General features: G+C 34.8%; 1 protein-coding gene across 1 annotated transcript in view; it reads right to left on the bottom strand.

Moving 5' to 3' along the window:
* LOC141295298 (serine/threonine-protein kinase MRCK alpha-like) overlaps positions 1-23,603 on the bottom strand; it is a 72,653-nt gene that overhangs the window by 46,979 nt on the left and 2,071 nt on the right. Inside the window, exons 2-5 of the mRNA XM_073826508.1 lie at positions 14,742-14,833; positions 11,510-11,593; positions 11,326-11,421; positions 7,900-8,048 (exon numbers count right to left, since the gene is read on the bottom strand). Coding sequence (XP_073682609.1) covers positions 7,900-8,048; positions 11,326-11,421; positions 11,510-11,593; positions 14,742-14,833 — 421 coding nt within the window. The remainder of the gene's footprint in view (positions 1-7,899; positions 8,049-11,325; positions 11,422-11,509; positions 11,594-14,741; positions 14,834-23,603) is intronic.

The raw sequence follows: 23,603 nt of genomic DNA, 5'->3' as shown, positions 1-23,603 counted from the left end.
TTACAGTGATGACTACTAGCAGCTATTTTCTCTTCCTGATTTTCTCTTTCCACAAAGACAGATGGGGGGAAAAAACTCCTTCCTGCAGTTCACAAAACTTTTAGAATTAAGTGCTATTCATAATAAAAATGGACCACAAAAACGAGCAGTTCTGGACAAGTAAACAAAGAGCTTGTTTATTGGTCAATTAAAATTAAATAAAGTTCAAAATAAAATTAAATTAAACTAAATTAAAATTAAAAATCAAATAAAAAAACCTGCAGTTCACAAAACTTTTAGAATTAAGTGCTTTTCACAATAAAAATGGGCAACAAAAATAAGCAATTCTAGACATGTCAGTGAAAAAATAAATTTTTTTAATAAAGTTTAAAATAAAATTACATTTAAAATTTAAAATGACATAAAAATTAAATTAAATTAAAATAAATTCAAAATAAAATAAAATAAAAAATAAGCAGTTCTAGACATGTGAACAAACAGCTTGTTGATTGGTCTGTGAAAAAAATAAATAAAAATAAAATAAAGTTCAAAATAAAATAAAATCAAATCAAATAAAAAGTGTAAAATGACCTAAAAATTTATAAATTAAATTAAGTTCAAAATAATATAAAATTAAATTAATTGATTAAAAAATAAAATAAAATAATAACTAGAATAAAAATTCTAGTTCTACACATGTAAACAAAGAGCTTGTTTATTGGTCAGTGAAAAATGTATTAAATTCAATTAAATTCAATTAAGCTCAAAATAAAATTAAATACAATTAAATTAAGTTAAAAATAATATAATATAAAATTAAATTAAATAAACTTTTATTTTATTATCATCATTATTATTATTTTTTTTTATATAAAATAAACTCCTTCCTGCAGTTCACAAAACTTTTAGAGTTAAGTGCTATTCACAATAAAAATGAGCAACAAAAATAAGCAGTTCTAGACATGTAAACAAAGAGCTTGTTTACTGGTCAGTGAAAAAAGACATAAAATTAAATAATATTAAACTTAATTAAAAATAAAATAAATGTAAATAAAAAAAATAAATAAATGAAAAATTAAAAATAAATAAATGAAATAAAATAAAATAAATTGCTCAGTGTCGATTAGTCCATCTCATTTTCTTGTCCAGCTATCTTTAAATCCTTCTGTTAAGAGCATTCCAGACAAAGCACACATTTCCCAGACACTTCACATAAACCAATTAACTACATATCAACAAATAAAGAGTCAAGGATGTCAGCGTTGTGAATCAAGCCTTCATAACACACACAAAACACAGTTAGAGGACAAGCGGTCAAAGGAAGGGAGGTAATCCTGCTTTAACAGAGCACAGTTGATCTGTGGACACCATCTGCCCTGACTTCAGACAGACAGAGAGAAGCGTCATGGCTTACTGACCAATAACATCTCCGACGGTCAGCTGTCCAGTCATACCCGTCACACCGAGACTCTCACAAAGAACCGTGTCTCATTTCCTGGAAATGAGACATGACTTCCTATGAAGAGCAGAACAACTAGCAGTGGTGTACCACTTCCTTCAGGTTTTACACCACATCCTGTTTAGTGGTTTACATCAGGCCGCAACTTCCTTAACAGGTGCTGTTTTTCTTAAATGCACCCAAAATGACTTAAAAACGCCCAGAATATACAAGCGTGTGAACAGTGCAAGGATGGAGTTACTGCATCCCATAACAACAGGATATAGATGTATACATGCATACACTACCAGTCAAAAGCTTTTGAACAGCAAGATTTTTAATGTTTTTTAAAGAAGTTTCTTCTGCTCACCAAGCCTGCATTTATTTAATACAGTAAAATTCTGAAATATTTTTACTATTTTAAATAATTATTTTCTATTTGAATATATTTTAAAATGTAATTTAATCCTGTGATCAAAGCTAAATTTTCTTTATCATTACTCAAGTCTTCAGGGTCACATGATCCTTCAGAAATCATTCTAATATGCAAATTTGCTGTTCAAGAAATTGTATTATTATTATTATCATCAATATTTAAAACAGTTGAGTACTGATTATTTTTCAGGATTCTTTGATGAATAGAAAGATCCAAAGATCAGCATTTATCTGAAATATAAAGCTTTGTAACATTATAACATTTTTTGGAAAAGGAATTAGAAATAAATTTGTCTAGCAAGAATTGATCAAAATTGATGATAAAGACATTTATCATGTTACAAAAGATTTATCATGTTATAAAAGATCTTCTATTCATCAAAAAAAAAAACATTATACTTAGCTGTTTTCAATATAATAATTATAAATGTTTTTGAGCAGCAAATGAGAATATTAGAATGATTTCTGAATGATCATGTGACTGGATGATGCTTAAAAATTCAGCTTTAAAATCACATTTAAAAATATATTCAAATAGAAAACAGTTATTTTAAATAGTAAAAATATTTCAAAATTGTACTGTTTTTGTTGTATTTTGGATCAAATAAATGCAAGCTTGGGGAGCAGAAGAGACTTCTTTATAAATTTTTTTTACTGTTACTGGTAAAAGTAATACAAAAGTGAATGGGAACTGAAACAGTTTGGTTACCAAATTTCTTCTAAATATTTTCTTTTGCGTTCCACAGAAAAAAAAACAGTCATGAGTACATAAAGACAGAAAGTTAATTTTTGGGTTTACTATCCCTTTAAGTTTCACAGCACCACAGCTTTTAGTCTGAAGATCCCAAGTTCCACAATTATAGCCTTAGACAAACAAGGCAACATATTTTTAAAAATAATTTAATTCCCAGTCCAAAAAAAAAAAAAAAAAAGTATAAAGAATGAAAAACAATCAACTGTTATCCATAAGGACGCTGACTAAGGCGTTTCCACAATCATTATCTAATGACAGCCATTGGCAGGCGACTCTCAGAGACCCTGAGGACCCGTCCGACCCATCAGGTTATCGTCCCCAGAGAGAGGGAAAAGGGGTGGAACTTGAGGAATTCTGATCAATATCTGCACACAGTCCAGGAGAAGGTCAATAACTGGATTAATCACAAATGAACCAAGCTAACACACTAGAGTGAAGATCTCAGGAGCTTCAGAATGACTGAAGGGTGTGTTTGTCAATGCGATAGCGGCCGACCTCAAGATCACAATGAGCTCCAGGCCTGATTTTCTAAGCCAGCAACTCATTCGAGCAGAAAACATGCACACCTGAATCAATATTAACCCAGATTACACAATCGCTTGGAGCGAAGCTCTGATGGAGAGGTTAATTCCCCATCCTAAACACCCCTGAGAAGACAAGAAGAGACAAAACTTCACATTCTTAAACTACGATAGCTTACAGTAACAATGGCTTACTCCAGTTGGACAGTGACTGTGCTTCATAAACTGGAGTCTTACAGTTGCTAGACTGTAAGAAGAGGAAGCTGTGAACCGCCATACAAAGGTCACCGAGTAGTTTACTGCTGACTTCAGTGTCGGCTTCCTGCTAAAGGAGACCGCAGGAATGCGAGGGGGCTTTCTCCTGCGGCCTCCAGGATTCTGCAGATGGTGATCAGCGATGTGGTCGAGGATCTGGGCTTGAGATCTCGCCTCAAAAGCAGCAGTGCTGTTCATTCCTCTGGGAGCTCCTGAAATTCCAGGCAAAGATGGACGATCCTGGCGATCCCAAAAGGCTGTGCAGCTGTGCCACACCACACCCCGAAACAGAAACCCCTCAAGCACCATGAGGATCTCAAGACGTTCTGTTCAGAATGGAATATTAGCATACTGTGCACTGTAACAATATAGACGTTTCAAACGTTAGTATGCTACATTGTGTCACATGTTTAATTTTGCATATTGCGTCCATCTCAGAATCTCAAAAATAAGGATATTTTAATTTTTAATCTAATTTTGTTTCAAAGACTGATCAAAGTATGAGACACAAAGGAGATGTTCAAAATTGTGGTTGATAATGTTTCTGTTTCATCCACCCTTTTGGAAAAGGCAGGTCAAGTTAAGCGCAGTGCATTGTGGGATACCGCAGAAACAGACTTTCTTCCAAACCAGCACAGATGCAAAAACATCTGCAGATATCATCTTGGCCTAAGAGTGTGGCAATCGGAGGAATAACCCACCCAACACTAGAAAACCATGCCAAGAGCACATTCAAGTTACATTTCACTTCAAAATCAAATGTTAAAAAATGTTTAACTATATGTTTCATAAAGAAAATGAAGCCTTTTATTAGGACTATTAAGATTTTGCATTGAGACATTTGTTCCCTCAACTGTAACGTTATGGCAAATAAATTGTAACTTATAAATTAACTTATTACTGTAATAAGTAAAATACACTGATATATGTGACCCTGGACCACAAAACCAGTCTTAAGTCGCTGAGGTATATTTGTAGCAATAGCCAAAAATACATTGTATGGGTCAAAATTATTGATTTTTCTTTTATGTCAAAAATCATTAGGAAATTAAGTAAAGATCATGTTCCATGAAGATTTTTTGTAAAATTCCTACTGTAAACCTATCAAAATGTAATTTTTGATTGGTAATATGCATTGTTAAGAACTTAATTTGGCCAACTTTAAAGGTGATTTTCTCAGTATTTTGATTTTTTGCACCCTTAGATTTAAGATTTTCAAATAGATGTATCTCGGACAAATATTGTCCTATCCTAACAAACCATACATCAATAGAAAGCTTATTTTTTTGAGCTTTCATATGATGTATATATCTCAGTTTTGTAAAATTTAACCTTATGACTGGTTTTGTGGTCCAGGGTCACATATTATTTAAATTGTAAAGTATCTACACAATACATTTGTACTACCTTTAAATTTACACTGAAATTAAATATGGTTATGGTAGTTTGCAATACAATACAGTAAAAAATGTCTGTCCCATGATTAATCGTGATTATTCGCAACTAAAATAAAAGTTTGTTTATATAATATATGTGTGTAAACGGTGTATATATTTATAATGTATATATAAATACATACACATACATGCATTTTAAAATATTTACCTTTTTTTTTTTTTAAGAATATAAATCAGATAGTGGAGCTGCAAAACAATTAGTAGCGATTAATCAATGCAAAATAAAAATTTACGTTTGCATATTATGTGTGTGTACTGTGTATATTTATTATGTATATATAAATACAATCACATACATTAAGGAAAAATGTTAGCTTTATATGTAAAATATTTATATTTATATATAATAGAAATGTTTACATACAAATTCATAAAATTTTTAAAATATACACATGCGTGCTTTTATATACATATAATAAATATACACACATATAGCATGCAAACAATATTTTATTTTGAATCGATTAATTACAACCAATCATTTTGCAGCTCTAATAGATCCATAGAAATATTTTATATATAAATAAAAAAAATCTTAAATATATACATCTAACTGTGTGTATTTATATAAACATAATAAATAAACAAAAGTACTCGCACATAAATTATGTAAACACAAACGTTTATTTTGGATGTGATTAATCGCGATTAATCATTTGACGGCCTAGTAAAAAAATGTATATTAGATAAACCATCATAATACTACAGTATTTTTCCAATGCAACACAGCAAAAAAATTAAATAAAACATAAATAAATATGGGAAAATTGGAAATGCAGGTTTAAAAAATCTCAAAGGTAAAGAATCTGGGCCATTTGCAGTAATACAACTTTGGTGGAGGAAATGTTTAATTGTATATGTTTAATACAAAAAAAATCTTAATGGCCCTAAAAACTGGCCTAATACATGAGCTTTCTCGTAACTTTAAAAGTCATTTCCTAATGAGTACATGTAAATTCTTTTGCCAAATCACAACAGCTATGACGACATTACATAATAACCGTCCCATCATAAATTCTGACAGCTAGTCAAGTGAAAACAACTATTTCAGAGCTGTCAGTAACAATTTTTTAGTTAATTAACTCAACTATTCAGTCAATTAATCGAGTAATCGGATATTTATAATTAATTATTTTGTGTAATTAAAAATAGACCCAAGTAAGCAATAGCCTTCAAAAAAAATTAAAACACATATAATAGCAACGAGGCAATAATAATTAAAAAGAAAAAATGGTCTAATAAACGTTTCCTGTATTCCTGTCTGTAATAAGCACCACTTCTGGTGTTTTGCCGGTTACTCGACATGGGCAAATTCCAGTCAAGGATTTTTTTTTTTTATCAAGTACTCCAACTGAATCAAGGAATCGTAACAGCCCTGGACCATTTTATTCAAAGTTGGTAATTTTAGGCAACATCTGTAAATGTTGCCAACATAATGAGAAGTTTAACTTTATGCAAATCGAAGCATCAACCTCCAGCAAGAGTAAAGCCACCGGAGCTCACGTGACCAGAGCCGAGCCAAACTGCAGATGGCAGTGGTGTGGCTGTCAGAGCCTCAGAAATGACAACGAGGTGTCAAAATCCTAGACACACCGCTGGGCTCTCTGAGGAATATGAGTGTTATGTGTCTCTCAGACGTTGGCCAGACTCGCTCATAGCCAGACGCTGAGGGGAGGTGCTCAAAATACCCTGCATTCAGGAGATGGTTGCTGCTGGTCTGCTGGTGATGGCTGGTCCGGGGCGTGTCACATACCTGTGTGCATGTGGAATGAAAGCAATGTGGGAGGTGAAGTGCTGACCTTTGGTGAACAGGTCGACATACAGACATGGAGTCCAGTCGACTGGACATGGACATACAACTATTCACAGTTGTCCTTTTAAAGAAACAAGGACTGTGACACTTCAAATTCTTAATGTATCCCTATGAAATTGAAGGTTTGAAGGTATTACTGCAGCAGTTAAAAAGGAAAATCATTTTTAGAGCCAAATATGGAACCAAAAACACTACAATTCTTCCTAATCACACCATGAAAACAGCCATGCGAGTGCGTTCACATAAGAGAGATGCAAGATAAGAGGAACAGCTGTCTTGGCCAAAACGTGTCACAGTTTATCACTGAACATATGGTGTGAGCGCTGACTACCACTCAAACGCAAACAGCTTTAACTGGACAGCAGGAATGTAGAGCGCATCAACACAAGCACGCTGCTGCAGGGAAAAACATGCGCTTTATATTCTTATAGTGAATAAAAAGCACCTGAGAGAATAAAAGGAAATTGTATGATATGTAACAGACTTGCTAAAATGTAAAGCATCCAGCATGGGGGACAGAATGACAGGAAACTCACAGCCTGGCACACAAATAGGCAACTTCCTGCATAAATGACAACAATGGAAGCCCCGCCCCTTTGTTAATCCGGTCTACTCAGCACCTAAAGTTTAGCAACAGGTTTTTACTATGGATGAGGTTATGTAACTATTCATTTCAAGCTTGAGTAATTCTGTCCAAAACTAGACGACGCACTTAAACGTGGGTAAAAATGGAACTTCGTCTATTTTCCCCTTCTTTGGAAGGGAGTTGCCCACAGTATCATACCTCTTTTAAATTGTCCAAAACAAATCTCTCACGGCCGGGGCGGCTAAACCTGTAATTACAGTCCTTATTTGAGTTCCCAGAGCGCATACTGTACGCACGGACCTCTGCTGGGCTCCGCAGCAGCAGCCTGCAATTAGTAAGACCAGAATAAATCAATTCCACTGGAGCCACATCTGAGAGGTCAGGCGCCTACGAGCGTGATCCCTGGAAGTGCGCTCCATGTATAGAACGCAATAGCAACTTAGCAAGCAAAGGCAGTGCTGAAATGTCCTCTGTGATTGTTGAAATCAGAACAATTTAGTCACTTCCTGTGTTTCCAAAAGAATTCACATTCCCACAGACCAGCACACACAACTTATTTCCATGCAATTTGCTTCAAATGTCACAACGCTGTGCAGCAGAAATAAAAAAAAGGGAGAAGGATGTGTAAATCCAGGACGGTTTGCAAGCAGAACGGCCTTACCTGTGTACGTAGTGGAGCTGATGCACAGAATCGATTGCTAGAACCATCTCGGCCAGGTAGAATCGGGCCATGTCCTCTGGTAAACGGTCCTCAAACTTGCTGAGAAGAGTCAAGAGGTCACCACCCACGTAGTAATCCATTACCAGGTACTGCAGAAGACAGACATGTCAGAACTAAATTGTGTAAATGCAGACAGACACCAGATACAACAGAAATGTGCAGGCCTAGAATAGAAAAACAGAATGATCGATAGAATAACGGACAGGTGTAACGGATGGACAGACAAATAAGAGAGAGAATGACAGAATGATAGTATAATCATTTGACAGACAGATATAACTGATGGACAGACAGATAGATAAGAGAGAGAATGATAGTATAATCATTAGACAGACAGAACAACAGACAGAAAGATGATAGAATGATCTGACAGACGGATATAACGATGGATGGACAGATAGAGAAAATGATGGAATGATAGAATTTTAGAATGATCATTTGAACGACAGACAGACAGACGGACGGACAGACAGATAGTTAGATGTAATGACAGACAGACTGAATGAAGGACAGATAGATAGAATGATTGTAAGAACATCAGACAGATAAAATGACGGATGGACAGACAGAGAAAATGATGGAATGATAGAACAACAGAATGATCATTAGAACGACAGACAGATATAACGGACGGACAGACAGAAAGATAAGAGACAATGACAGAATGATAGTATAATTGTTACAGATATAACGACAGACAGAACGACAGACAGACAGATAGATAGATATAACGACAGATGGACAGACAGAATGACAGACAGATGATAGAATGATCATTAGGACAACAGACAGATATAACGACAGACAGAACGACAGACAGACAGATAGATAGATATAACGACAGATGGACACACAGAATGTCAGACAGATGATAGAATGATCATTAGAATAACAGACAGATATAACAACAGACAGACAGATGATAGAATGATCATTAGAATAACAGACAGATATAACGACAGACAGACAGATAGATATAATGACAGATGGACAGACAGAATGTCAGACAGATGATAGAATGATCATTAGAATAACAGACAGATATAACAACAGACAGACAGATGATAGAATGATCATTAGAATAACAGACAGATATAACGACAGACAGACAGATAGATATAATGACAGACAGATGATAGAATGATCATTAGAACAACAGACAGATATAGCGACAGACAGAACGACAGACAGACAGATAGGTATAATGACAGATGGACAGACGATAGAAAGATTGTTAGAACAACAGACAGACAGATGATAGAATGATCGTTAGAACAACAGACAGATATGACGAAAGACAGACAGACAGAGAAAATGATGAAATGATAGAACGCTAGAATGATCATTACAACGACAGACGGACGTTTGGACAGACAGATAGAGACAATGATAGAATGATAGAACGCTAGAATGATCATTAGAACGACAGACAGATGCAGGGCTTAAAGTATTCCGGCACCGTGCCTGATCTCCGGCGTGCGGCCGTGTGGGAAAAAAATTCTAATATTTTAGAGCCTGCGGATACGGTTTAATATTTTCGAGCCAATTTATTTCACCTACCAATCATATGAGAGGAACGCAGCTTTAACTAGCGTTACAAGCCTATCAGAAGCAGAGAAGGGCGTGTCCTTGTAACACAGTGTGATTGACACCCATACGTCAATGTCACGTTAGCGTTGTCGGAGAAAAAAAAAAAGTTTATGAAGCCTAGGGATGATGTCCTAGCAATAGTTAAAGGACTCAAAAATAAATGGCGCTGGGCGTGGATTGAAGAAAGTAGAGATGGCGAGCCTTTTGGCAGTTGGTGCAAGAAACTGAGAGAGCCCGGGGCTTGTTTCTGCAAGATTTGCTCAAGGAAGCTACTAGAGCTGCACAATTAATCGTTAAAAGATCGCGATCTCGATTCGACCCCCCCCCCCCCCCACAATCTTAATCCAGGCTGTCTAGGCTGTTATTAGTATGTGGGCTATAAGTTGTGTAGTTAGCTCTGTATCATGCTTGATAAATTCGGTCTCTATTAGCACTTTGAATATTGAAAGAGTACTTTGATCGTGCCAGATTTATGGACCAGCAGAGCAATGGAACCATATATGAGCATGACGATCCATTAACCCCTTAATTGTTACTCCCATTTTTGAACAGAGACGTGAAAATGAAGAATTGAATCTTAAATCTTTATAATTCATGGACAAGAACATTTAGTAATATGATTTTTTTGATGTACATTTTCCATGTTAATTCAATGGATGGATCCAAAGGATGAATTTTGAAATTTTAAGTTTTCATCTGATATATCATTTCTTATTATTTCTAATGTGTAATAGGGAAAAAAGGCAACAAGAAAGTCTGTTTGTGAAAAAGGTCAGAACTCCTGTTATGAAGGAGATTTTTGAGGTGCACTCTTGTCATAAATTAATCTATGAAACTCTTGTCACTCTTGTTATTTTCCTACATAATTTGTAACACAACAAAATGTCAAATATCTATTTAGGAGACTTAGACCTTTCCAACGATATATAGTTTGTCATGATTAGATTAGGATTTATTTGTAAAATGGTGAAGTAAACTTGGGCATCCCACAGAGTGGACGTTGACAGCCATAAATGTTGATAGGCTACTGTTTCTAGCTAAGAATCATTAAATCGCTTTACTCTGACATAATACCTTTGTATGTTTCTTTTTTAATGTTTAATTTTTTTGTTTACATTATTTTTCATTACATTTCTTTAAATTTAAAGCAAAGTTTATTTTGTCTTATTTCACTGCTATTTTACTGTTGTTTGATAACCTAATGTTCAGGAGTAAATCTTTAAAATAAAAACGTTCTCCAGAATCGTGAGAGAATCCTGATCTTTATTCTGAGCAAAAAAATCGTGATTCTCATTTTATTCAGAATCGTGCAGCTCTAGAAGCTACTGTATGCCAGCAGCGGTATAAGAAAGTGCTTGCTCGTCATGATTTAGACTGACCGATAGATAGATAGAACGACAGACAGACTGATGGACGGACGGAAGGACAGGCAGACAGAAAGAATGGCAGGCAGACAGACAGACAGACAAATAGAATGATAGAATGACTGTTAGAACGACAGATAGACACAACAACGGATGGACAGGCAGACAAATAGATTAATAGAACGATCATTAGAAAAACAGACAGATAGATATAATGACAGACAGACAGACAGACAGGTAGATAGATAAGTACATAGACAGATAGATATAATAATGAACGGATAGACGATAAAACGATAAAATGACCGTTAGAATGACAGATAGATAGATATAACGACGGATGGACGGGCAACATACAGATAAATAGATCTGTTAATGTGGAGTGAGGGAAACTCCGAGGTCAGAAGCCTACCAGGAAGTTGTCATCCTGAAAGGCATAGTGCAGTCTGGTGATCCACTGACAGTCTCCATTCACCAGAACGTCCCGCTCCTCCCGGAAACATGCCGTCTGGAAACAAGACAATTTTGTTAACAAAACACTTAAAATTAAGTTTTCCTTACCACACGAAAAGTCAAACACTCAAGAATGTTTGTACCTCCGCTCTTTTCAGCATCTCCCACTTGTTGAGGATCTTCATGGCAAACACCTTGTCTGAACTCTTCACCTTTACAACTGCTACCTGTAACACACCGGAAAACACAGAGATCTGACACCCGGCTCTCCATTAAGACAGCACAAGGGAATTTCTAGAGGTCCTGATAGGATGATAAGCCACTTTGTGTTGCTTTTGTTCCATCTAGATTACCAGATCACACATGGAAGTGGTTATCAGTGACAGTGGAGTGTAAACCTGGAGGTACAGGGCAGGTCAGGTTACTAGGGGTGTCACATACACAAGCATACAGCTATGAAATCATAATAAATCTCATACCAGGGGAAGAAAGCATTCTTCACAAAGACACACTCAGGAGCCAGGACTCAAGTAAAAACACAATCAACTGTCTGCAATTCGATCTGAAATATGTCCCAAGCCACTTTTGATTTTTTTAATCTATGTTTATTTTTATTTATATAAAATGTATAATTTCTAACATTTAATTTCAAAAATAAGATAAGATAAATAAGATATAAAATATATAATAATAGGTTTTGCTGAGCAAAAACAAAATTATAGGGAACACTGATCCAAACACATTCATATAAATGGCACATAATGGACCAATAAAATGATGTTTGGTCCGGACATTTAAGTGTAAGCATCATGGGAAAAGGAAGTGAAGTGGAATGGACATATATTTGTCTTGAACTCAAGGTGTCCAAGCGAAACAACGGTGTGATTCACTCCCTACGATTAAATAAGCCAAAACAAGCACGCATTGAGAGGTCTGCACATTCCAGCCCGAGCCAGGATACGAGCATTATTCCAGAAAGAAATCACGCTCTTCTCTCTTCCATACGCTTGATAGGGATTTAAAATAAACCAAATCCCAAAGGCACGGACCTTAAAATTCAGTTTACGGTTGCTAAGAAAAGCTAGACTATCTGTTAAAAGATTAAGCAAATATCTGATCGAAAGGACCTAGGGACTGGAAAGTGACTTTTAAAATAGCATTCAGACCGCTGGCGTTGTGCCCTCGAAACACACAGCCTTACATGGGCCAAACTCCCACAATGCAGCCTTTGAAATACAGTTTTGGAAAACTAATTATTACTCAAAAATGACATTTAACTTCTGTCATAACATTGTCAACAGTACGAGATGTGTGGGAGGACATGAGCGAGCAATTCAAAGGCAATAAAAACTAGGGGGAAAAGCAACAGCAAGAACATTTGTTACTTAGTCTGATTCACTGGTGGTCTGAACACAGATTACATACAGAAATATATATATGTGTGCGTGCGTGTGTGTGAGAATTCGCAATTCTTACTTTTTTCACTGTATCGTGAGATACAAACTCGCAATTGTAAGTTATAAAGTCAGAATTCTGAGAAATAAACTCGCAATGTTAAAGAAATACTCACTATTGTGAGTAAAGAAAAGTCACTAATTTGAGAAATAAACTCACAATTTTTTAGAAATAAAGTCACTATTGTGAGAAATAGTCACAATTCTGAGAAATATAGTCACAATTCTAAGAAATAAAGATAACATTCTGAGAAATAAAGTTGATTCTCTGAGAAATAAACATCCGATTCTGAGAAATAAAGACTCAATTCTGAAAAAATAAACTCACACTTCTGAGAAATAGCTGTTATTCTGAGAAATAGTCACTATTCTGAGAAATAAACTCCAATTTTGAGAAATAAACTCCCAATTCAGAGAAAAAAAGTTGGTATTCTGAGAAGTCACAATTTTGAGAAATTAAGTTGCAAATGTAAAGAAATAAAGTTGCAATTCTGAGAAATAAACTTGCAATTCTGAGAAATAAACTTGCTATTCTGAGAAATAAACTTGCTATTCTGAGAAATAAACTTGCTATTCTGAAAAATAAACTCAATTTTGAGAAGTAGTCGCAATTCTGAGAAAAAAAAGTTGATATTCTGAGAAAGTCACAATTTTGAGAAACTGAGTTGCAACTGTAAAGAAATAAAGTTGCAATTCTTAGAAATAAACTCGCTATTCTGAATAATAAGTTTATATCTCACAATTCTAAGAAAAAATTCTAATGGTGAGTTTGTATCATGCAATTCTGATGAAAAAAAAACTGAATTGTGAGATAAAAAGTTGCAATAACTTTTTTTTATTCAGTGGCAGAAACGGCCTTCCATAGAATAGTACCCTATGATTTCTACAATGCAGAAAAGCACAGACAGAATCACGGAATTCAGTCATAAAAAAATAGAATTTACAATTTACTGTATTTAGAAATACAGAACTAAAAACAGACAACAGAATTTCTTTAAAAATAAAACATATTATAGAGTCATATTATTGTAAAATAAATTTCAATGAAACATTGTATAGATTTCATTATTTAAAGTAATTAGACATGCTTAATTAAAAAAAAAAAATACATTTGAACTTTTAAACTTTAAACTAATAACATTTGTGCCTGGGTCACAGCTATAAAATTGACTAATCAACAATCAATAATCGATTACATTAATGTCAATCATCAATTAATCATCGACAAGAGAAGAACCAGAGATGTTATGAGAGATATAAGTGATGCCCTCAAGCCTGGCTCCTGTCAGTGTCTTTAGGAAACCAGGATCAGGGCGGCACGGGGCGTCCAGGGGTGACAGGTCAACCTTAACACAGAGACGACCCCTTGACAACTACAAAGAGCTCCGTTCAGAGAGCATGACACCCATCAGCATCTGCTAAGTGTAACTCTCATTCTGCAGATGGTGACGGTGTCACGCTCTGCAAACATAAAATATGCAAGAGTGAAAATAGGTTGATTTTGGCTGCGAAACTGTTAGCTCAGGTTAAACACTTTCACATTTTCATGGGGTAACAAACTGTACTTTACTCAGTTTATGACACGTAAAATAACTTGGCACGCCATTGGGTCGTGAATCAATTCTTTGCCCAAAAAAACAACAATGGCACCACAAGGGTCTTGACCACTTCTCTGGCACTTAAACAACTGGCTGGCTTGGTCCCAATTCACACACTTCTACATTTTGTCAAGTATGTAGTACTGGTAAATGTACTAGAAAGTTTTAAACTAGGCACAAAAAAAATACAATTTGAAGACATTTTGGACATCAAACGGCAACCCAACATAATCGCAAAATTGTTTATAGCACAGAAGTTTATTAATAAAAAAGCAAACTTATGAGAACATTTTTGGGTTGCAACCCATCACTGGAGAGCTTACCTCGCCGAAAGCTCCTCGACCAATGACCTTCAGGATCTCGAAGTCCTCCTTGTGCAATCGCATCTGTTTCACTTTAGAGGTGAATGGTTTGGCTGTGGAGAAAGAGAGAAGTTGTTATTACTGAAGAAGACGTTCAAATCCATCACTTCACGACGGTGTGCCATAAGGGCCTGATCTTCTCGAAGGGATTTGTAGCAGTTTCAGTTACAGTGCATTCACACAAGTCAAAAGGTCAGAGGCATCTCTGAGCAGGTGTGCAGGAATTGAGCTAAAAAACATAAAATATTGATGGAGTTATTTTATTATGTCCATTTATTGGTTTATTTGGCAAGTAGAAGGATAACACAGTCATCTTGGTATTATCAAAAAATAAACCAACTCAAGGTGATGTGAGAGGTTTTTTTGTGCAATAATGAGCAGCTTACAGGCCTATATTCTCATTTCCCCTGACATCCAATTAGAGAGGAAAGGCTGGTGACATAAGTGTGGGTTTAATCATGACTGGCAGCACCAATTTGCCATTAACCCTGTTAAGACTGATCTTGACAGTGAGGTTTGTATCCAAAAGACTGCAAATCATAACTGTGTACAATCAAAGCATCAATAACAAGTATGTGGCATTTAGCAATGAGAATCAATCACTTTTGTATTATATTATGAAGCACATAAAATATGATTTATTGTGTGTTTAAGATGTGTGAGGAGTTTCTATCGAAAGCTGTGAAGAGGATCTCAACTCAAGGCTGCATGTAATCACCATCCTAAATGGCCAAGAGCAATTAACACTTTTGTATTTAATACATTTAAGCCCAATTACTTATAAGAGGTGCCAAAATGTGTTAAAGTGACACCAGTTCTTCTTAATTTCAATGTTTTTCTTGACATTAACCAGTCTACGTATGACTAGAATATCATAAATAGGGGCCTATAAAATCTGTTTTATTTTTTCCCAAATTCAGTTAAATTTTTTTGCCAAATTTATTTTTTTATATTTTTCTATATTTCATTTTTTTCATAATAATCAAAAAGCATGTCTATTTGAAATTTAGAATTTAACAGCAATTTATTCAAAGTTATACAATCTTTATTTAAAAAAATCTGTTTTATTTTTTTTACCAAATTAATTTTTTTCAGTTTAAATTTTTCTATATTCTGTTTTTGTTCCCCATTTACTTTTTTGATACTGTTTTAATGGTTAAATTAAAACATATTAATCAAAAAGCATGTCTAATTAATTGAAATCTTGAAACTTACACAATTTAACAGTAATTTATTAAGTTTAACCAAAATAACATTTTTAGGGCCCTATGAAATGTTTTTTTTGCTATCAAATTCAGTTTTATTTTTTTCCCAAATCTCTTTTTCCGTTTACATTTTTCTTTATTCTGTTTTTTTTCTTTTTAGAGACTGTTTTAATGGTTAAATTAAAACATATTAATCAAAAAGCATATCTAATTAATTGAAATCATGAAACACAATTTAACAGCAATTTATTAAAAGTTCAACAAATTTAATTTTTAAGATCCTATGAAAAAGTGTTTTTTTTAACCAAATTCAGCTTTATTTTTTTTCCTAAATTTAGTTGTTTTTTCATTAAATTTCTTCTATATTCAATTTTTTATTCTGCAATTAATAAAAGTTTAACAAAAATTAAATTAAGGCCCTGTGAAATATAAAAAAAAATTCTCAAATTTATTTATTTTTATTTATTTTTTTACCAAATACTGTGTTTTCCATTCATTTTCTAGTTTCCATTTTAATGGTTTTATAAAATTGTAATAAACGAAAGCATGTCTAATTAATTAATTTGCTAAAGAATTTCTAGTAAATAAATTCTGGTAAATATTCCTTTAAAAAGAATGTCTTAATGTTTTAAAACACAAGCATCATGCATGCTTAAGCATGTGTGTAGTCAACAAAACTGCACGTCTGTGGCATTCCTTCAAACAGATACATGCAGAACATGGAGGTTTGTACTTTTATAGTATTTTTGCGGTATAATATTCACAGACACTAGTCCATATCATGTTTTGATTTAAGTGTACAGACTTACTTTTATTCATCCCAAATTGGGCAAATACAGCATTATACAGTAAATTCCATTTTTATGACTGGATTGCATGCTTTTGCTATAATGATAGGGCCCTACATAAAGAATTGGGGCTGGGATTTTTTGACATGGACCAGTAATTAACCACCTAGTAACCACCTGGAACATTCTAGAACACCCTAACAACCACTAAGAACACCTTTGCATCACAGCAGCAAGTTTTGCACAGGCAAACCCCTCTTGCATTTTCTTACAAGAATTCATAAATCTATTTGACTCCATAAATGTTCTCCATAAGTAACAGGTAAACTATAAATCATTGTATGGTAAAGAAAGGCTACTACGTTCTACTTAAGTAAGACCAAACAGCTACAATGCTGTCTGCTGCTTATGAATGAACTCTGTATGGGCCAATGAAAGTCACACTGAGTTCATGACTGCCAGTACTGGAGATCAGACACAAAGACAGATCTCTTTTCACTTGGACTGCATTAAATCCAGTCTCTTGTACAGACAGTGAGCCTTGTGCTGTTCAGTTAACCCTGAGAAATAAAAAAGCTGATGCTGTTAGCTGAAACTAAAGCAGGCTCCAAGAGTTATAAACACACTTGGTTTTAAATGAAACAGTTCACCTTAAAATGGCAATAAATGTTGCTTGTTCTCATTACAATTACCACACAAACACCCCACTCAGACCATTTATTTAAACCAAGGTGCTCATGCAGAAATTATAATGGCTATGATGTAGGGCTGGGCAATTTGGCTTAGAATCAAAATCTCGATTAATTGAACATTTTAACCCGATTACGATTAATGAACGATTATTTTATTTATTAATAAAATTATATTTAATTATATTTATATAATATTTATTTTTTTGCCCTCATAGTTCACTGACAAGTTTTGTACAGTAAATATGTTCACATATTACAAGCGAGAGATTTTTGGATGAAGGGTGCATTACTTGATTTTAAAATAATTGAAGGAAACACACTATCTACGATCTATGATTATTTATTGAACATCAGTGTTGAACAACTGAAATTAAAGCAAGGATTGCTTAAAACGAAAAGTAACATTTTTCTTAAATTAGTGAAAATAAATAACTTGCACTTTTGGAAACAAAATAAATAATTTTCAATGTTTTTCATATTAAAAGTAGAAAATAAGCAGTATCTCCTCTAAATAAAATTACCCTTGTATATCCTGTAAATACTTTTTACTGTATAAATACTGTTTAAGCTCTCCATCGACATGTCGGCGGAATAACGGAACGGAGTGCTTGTGTTTTTTAAAGGGAAAGTAATTGAAATAATCTTCCTGGAAAAATTTTAACGATTATAGGTTCTGAATGTCGATTTCGATTATTTTTCGATTAATCGCCCAGCCCTACTATGATGCCAAAACCATAAGTAGATAACATATGGCAGTCCATTTTTACATATCAACACCTACTAAGCAAGCAACAATATTGTTGTTACTCATTTTAAATGTTAAGAGATTATCCAATCCAATTTGTTTCTATGGGTGAGAGACAAACTCAAAAGCATTTTGAAACAAGAAAATCCTTCAGTAATGGTTCTGCCAAACTTCTATGGAAACAACCAGAGAAAATATTGTATACCTGAGCTCTCGTCAAACACGCAGCTCCAGATTCCACGTCCCTGTTAAAATCACCTGACTAAGATGTGTATTTACTGTCATGCCTTTGGCTAAAGCGTGTCGTTTCTTAACTAACAAACATCAAGAGGTTCTAAACACGTAACTAACATGCTGAAAAATGACAGAAGGCAACATTAGTTCATGGCTGGTGTGGCCTAGTGGTTTGAAGATCTGGTTTGGATGCTATTTTTTAACCTCTGATCATTGAATTATCATTGGGTCAAATTATTTAACTCATCCTAATTGCAATACAATAATATTTTAGTGACACATAAATCACAATGAGTATGAAAATGAGAAAAAAACTACAGTGGCTTAATATGGATCAAATGGCTTCACTGGAACTACCTAAAAAATCATAATAGAAAAAGAAACAAAATGACAATCAAAATGTCAAGTTCCTTATTACTTGTTGATTCAGCTGGTTAAGAATAGTGAAATCGTCCAATGGCAATTTCCAAAAAGCAGGGCGGCTTTTGGCTCATGTAAATATTAAGCACAATGTAATAAGAGCACATAAAATGCAATTGAAAACTAAACATAATCAGTCAAAATGATCAGATTATCAATCTCTGCCAAGCAAATCAGTTTATCAACACACACTTGAAGCTTTGTCGCAATATCACAATGAAAATTATGTCCTCTAAAATGGACGACCTAATATGTACCAAACAAGACCGAACATTTCCTGCTCAAGCTGCACAGGACGAGTACCACCAGCCAAAATGTCAGGCGACCGAGTTGTTGATATGAAATCTACACACATACCTTTGTGGATATGAGCGAGATTCCATGTAAACAATGCCGTGAATATCAAATGTTACCACTGTGTCAGGCATCCTTTTACAGGGCATTAGAAACAGATGGAAAACAGACCACCTGGAACTGCCACCATGGCCTCCAATACATCAAACAGGGAAAGTGTATAAAGTCTATTTATAAAGCACAGTTTAAAGGTCAAGCCTTCCTAAGAAGAACCTACACGGTTTCCAAAGTGTCCAAAACAACTGCAGCAGGCACGGGCCGTGTTCATTAAAGATTTGAATGCAGAAAGCTCATTGTGTATATATCACTGTCACCGTCTCCAGCGTACGAGGACACAGAGCTGCAAATCAAATGAACCACACCATCTATCTCCAGCAATACCCAAGAGACCCGCATTAGGAGACCATATAAAGGCAAAGACACTGGCAGGATCATTAAAACACGATTTCCATAGAGGGAAAGAAGCGCTTAAAGCCAGACCTCAGATATACTCATGAGCGCGTGCCGTGTTCAAACCTGCTCTGCTCAACTCAAACATCACAGCATTTTCGCTGTGAAATGTCTGCATGACACAAACGCCAGACGTAGAATAAATAGTCAGACCTCTTTAGGCCTCATTCAATTTCTTGTAGTGTTACTTCATATGCATGATACTATTCATTGAGGACATACAGTTGAGGTCAAAGGTTTACATACACCTTGATCCATCTTTTCAACTGAGGACAACTGAGGGACTCTTACGCAACTTTTTCAGAAGGTTTAAATGCTCACTGATGCTTCAGAAAGAAAACAATGCATCAAAAGCCAGGGGTGTCAATGTTTGAACAGAATGAAGGTGTACATTTTTCTTATTTTGCCTAAATATTATATTTTTTCAGTAAGCACTGCCCTTCAGAAGCTACACAATGTTTAAAAATAGATAAAAATAGTTAAATTTACTCTGATCTTCAAATTAGTCGCATATGAGTCCCTCAGTTGTCCTCAGTGTGAAAAGATGGATCCCAAAATCATACAGTCAATGTTGGAAAGGGTATAAATACACACAAATGCTAAAAAAAACAAAGAATTTGAGGAACCTGAAGGACTTTTCTGAAGAAAAGCAGGCAGTTTAAATGTTCAGGACAAACAAGGGACTCATGAACAACTTACTAAACAAAAAAAGCAAAGCTGTGGATCATTCAGGTGACAACACAGTATTAAGAATAAAGCATATGTAAACTTTTGAAAAGGGTCATTTTTTAGAAAAACTTATTTTCTCTTGTGGACTATATGTATCTTTTATGTGAAATATCTTATTCAGGTCAGTACTAAATAAAAAATGCATTTTCTATGATCCCTCTTACTTTGGTAAAATAATTAACATATTGCGGATTATGCAAGGTGTATGTAAACTTTTGACCTCAAGTGTAGTTCAACTGAAATAACATGATCAAGGTACAAAAATAACTAGAAAAGCACTAGTTAAAGTTCTGAAATCAATAAACAAACGTAACAAATCCGACATTTTCCAAGTCAAAAGAACCTGAAGATGCGGATTTAATGTGTAACGCAAGTTAATGCAATGATTACAGGGTTTACCTTAAAAATGTAAGAATTAAGGGTGTGATTTGTGAATCGTGTTAAAAAAAAAAAAAAAAAAAACAAGAACATAATATTAGGTAAGACAAAAACAACATGATCTCCAAACATAAGATATAAACAAATTTTAACTCTGTAAAAAAACAACTACTAGTGCTTACATCTGCGGGAGATCAAATAACAATGGAGGAACAAGTCTGGTCCTAAACCCAATCCATTCAAGACAAACAACAAGATTATTTCCATCCCTAAAATCATATTGGACTTGCCAATCACAGTGCATGACAATCCTAAACAAGTGTTGACTTGCTATAATACAGATACAAATAAGTACAGAATATAAAGGAAAATCTTGTGATGAGGAGGATTTAACCTTTGAATAAGAGAAACCTCCCAAGTTAATACAAACCTAATCCCGAAATATGAGACCGGTTTTACCTGAAAGCAAACCCAACCTGCATAAATAAACTTATCCAGCCCATATGAAAGCTAGAACGCTAGAAAAGCAGATGATGTTAGGGCTGTGACAGCACAACCACAAAAAAAAAAACGCCTAGGCTGTCAATTTAAACCAGCTGTCCAGAGAAACTCACTACACAGAAGGACTTCTGCAAATACCAGAGGATACTTGTTAGTCACCGTTCACCGAGTCAGCCTTTTCTTTTAAACCTGAACAGCACCTGTGACTTGCACATTCCTACAATGAGCTTAAAATAAAAGTCTTCAGGCCTCTTTCAAATAAGCAGAGAAAGCAGAGAGAGCATGAAATTAGCACTAATTACTAATTAGATGTGGTTAAAAGTACAAACAATCCCTAATAACTATTGCAAACTGGCTTTGAGGGTTAACATGCACATCAGTAAACGAAAAATGCAACAAAACTGTTATGTCATAATGTCAAAAACACAAATGGGAACACATTTGCACACCGAACAAGCATTGGTAAATGTGTGCAAAGAAAAAATGTGCAAAGTTGCTGATCAGATACACCTCATATAACATTATGAACATAATCAAGATATCAATGGATACTTTTTCTCGTACAAACAGTTTTGCACATTATACATTTTAATACCTTCATGCCATATTTGAGGTAACCTGAGGTTAACGTTTTCCTCAAGAGTGCAGCTTGTAGGGTTTAAACCTACAAGCTTTCAGCTACCAGCCCAGACTAGACTAGACTATGCAACCCCAACAGGAACATTTCAACATAACGCATTATGCATTTCTCATCTAGACTTAGTAAATCAAACCATGACGTCTGGTATGATGGATATTGCATGCACCAATCTCTAAAACTGTCAGCTGTCAGCTGTCAAGACAACTAAATTAAAGCATCCCATCTGAAGCATGTGGCGGTCTCAGGACCCTGACAAAGATAACGCAAATCTGGCTGATGATCTGGGCACGAGTTCAAGCTTGTCCTGGCATCGTCTTCACCCAGCCTGTGGCTGAAAGGTGTGTAGGGATCATTTTAGCCTAATGCGACAGAGAGAGTTGTTTACAGCATTTTAAAATGAAGAATTGAAGTTTTAAACCAATCACTTTCATTATTGCAACAATGCACTAGCCAAGCCCTGAAGAATACATGCAAAAGAATCTTGAAAAGCTCTTCTATACTAAGATTGACAAGAAGAAATGAATTAACAAATACAATCTAGTTTTTATATTATTGTGTTATAATGGATGTTTATTATGCTCAAGCTCTGCCACATTTGTTCGGTATATACTGCATGCATCAAGACTTCTGTTTCCAGGGAAGGAATGTTTACAATTCAGAGCATTCAGAGTAGCTGCAAGGCAGGCCGCAAAATAAACAAACAAACAGCACACTATGTTCATTCACGGCAGAATGTGATGTAGCGCTCCAGTCATTTCCTGCTCAACCTAAAAACGTAACGAGTTTAAAGTCATATTCTTTAGTTAAGCTGGGTCAGGAGGCCCCTGATTAAACACACTCAAACAATGCAACTACTTCTCCTACTGCACTGTATATGTTCAGTTACATTTAGTCACATGATGGTCACTTCATAATACTCCCCAGCAGTTATTAAAGGATTAGTTCATGCAAAATTGATCATTTGTGGAAAATGCATTCACCCTCAGGCCAATCAAGATGTAGATGAGTTGAAGAAAAGTAGCATTACAGCACTTGATCACCAATGGATTCTCTGCAGTGAATGGGTGCCGTAAGAATGAGTGTCTAAACAACTGATTAAAACATCACAATAAGCCACACACCTCCAGTCCATCAGTTAATGTCTTGTGAAGAGAAAAGCTGTGTTTATAAGCAACAAATCCATCATTAAGGTGTTTTAACTTTAAACTGTTGCTTCTGGCCAAAATGTGATTCCATAATCCATAACACTTCCTCCAGTTCAAAGTTAATCCACTGTTGTCCTTCACATCAAAATCCACCAACTTGTTTATTTAGAATGGTTTCAGACTGTTTTGCATGTAAACAGTGCTTGACCTGTGCATAATTCTCCCTCGATTCAGGCGAAATGACTTTTATACTGGAGGAAGCAACATTATGGATCTTTCAACAACACTTAAAAGTTATAAACATATCAATGATTTGTTTATTATAAACATGCAGATTTGCTGAATTACTGTGTTTTTATCAGCTGTTTGGACTCTCATTCTGTCGGCACCCATTCACCGCATTAATGTACCATTTGATGTAATGCTAAATCTCTTCAAATCTGTTCCCATGAAGAAACTAATTCATCTACATCTTGTATTTTCTTGACATAATTGAAGTTCATCATAAAGTTGCTAGACTTTCTGTTGTTAATTATCTATGG

Source organism: Garra rufa, chromosome 21, assembly GCF_049309525.1.
Source record: "Garra rufa chromosome 21, GarRuf1.0, whole genome shotgun sequence".
Taxonomy (NCBI): Eukaryota; Metazoa; Chordata; class Actinopteri; order Cypriniformes; family Cyprinidae; genus Garra; species Garra rufa.
This window is presented reverse-complemented; position numbering and strand designations above follow the sequence as displayed.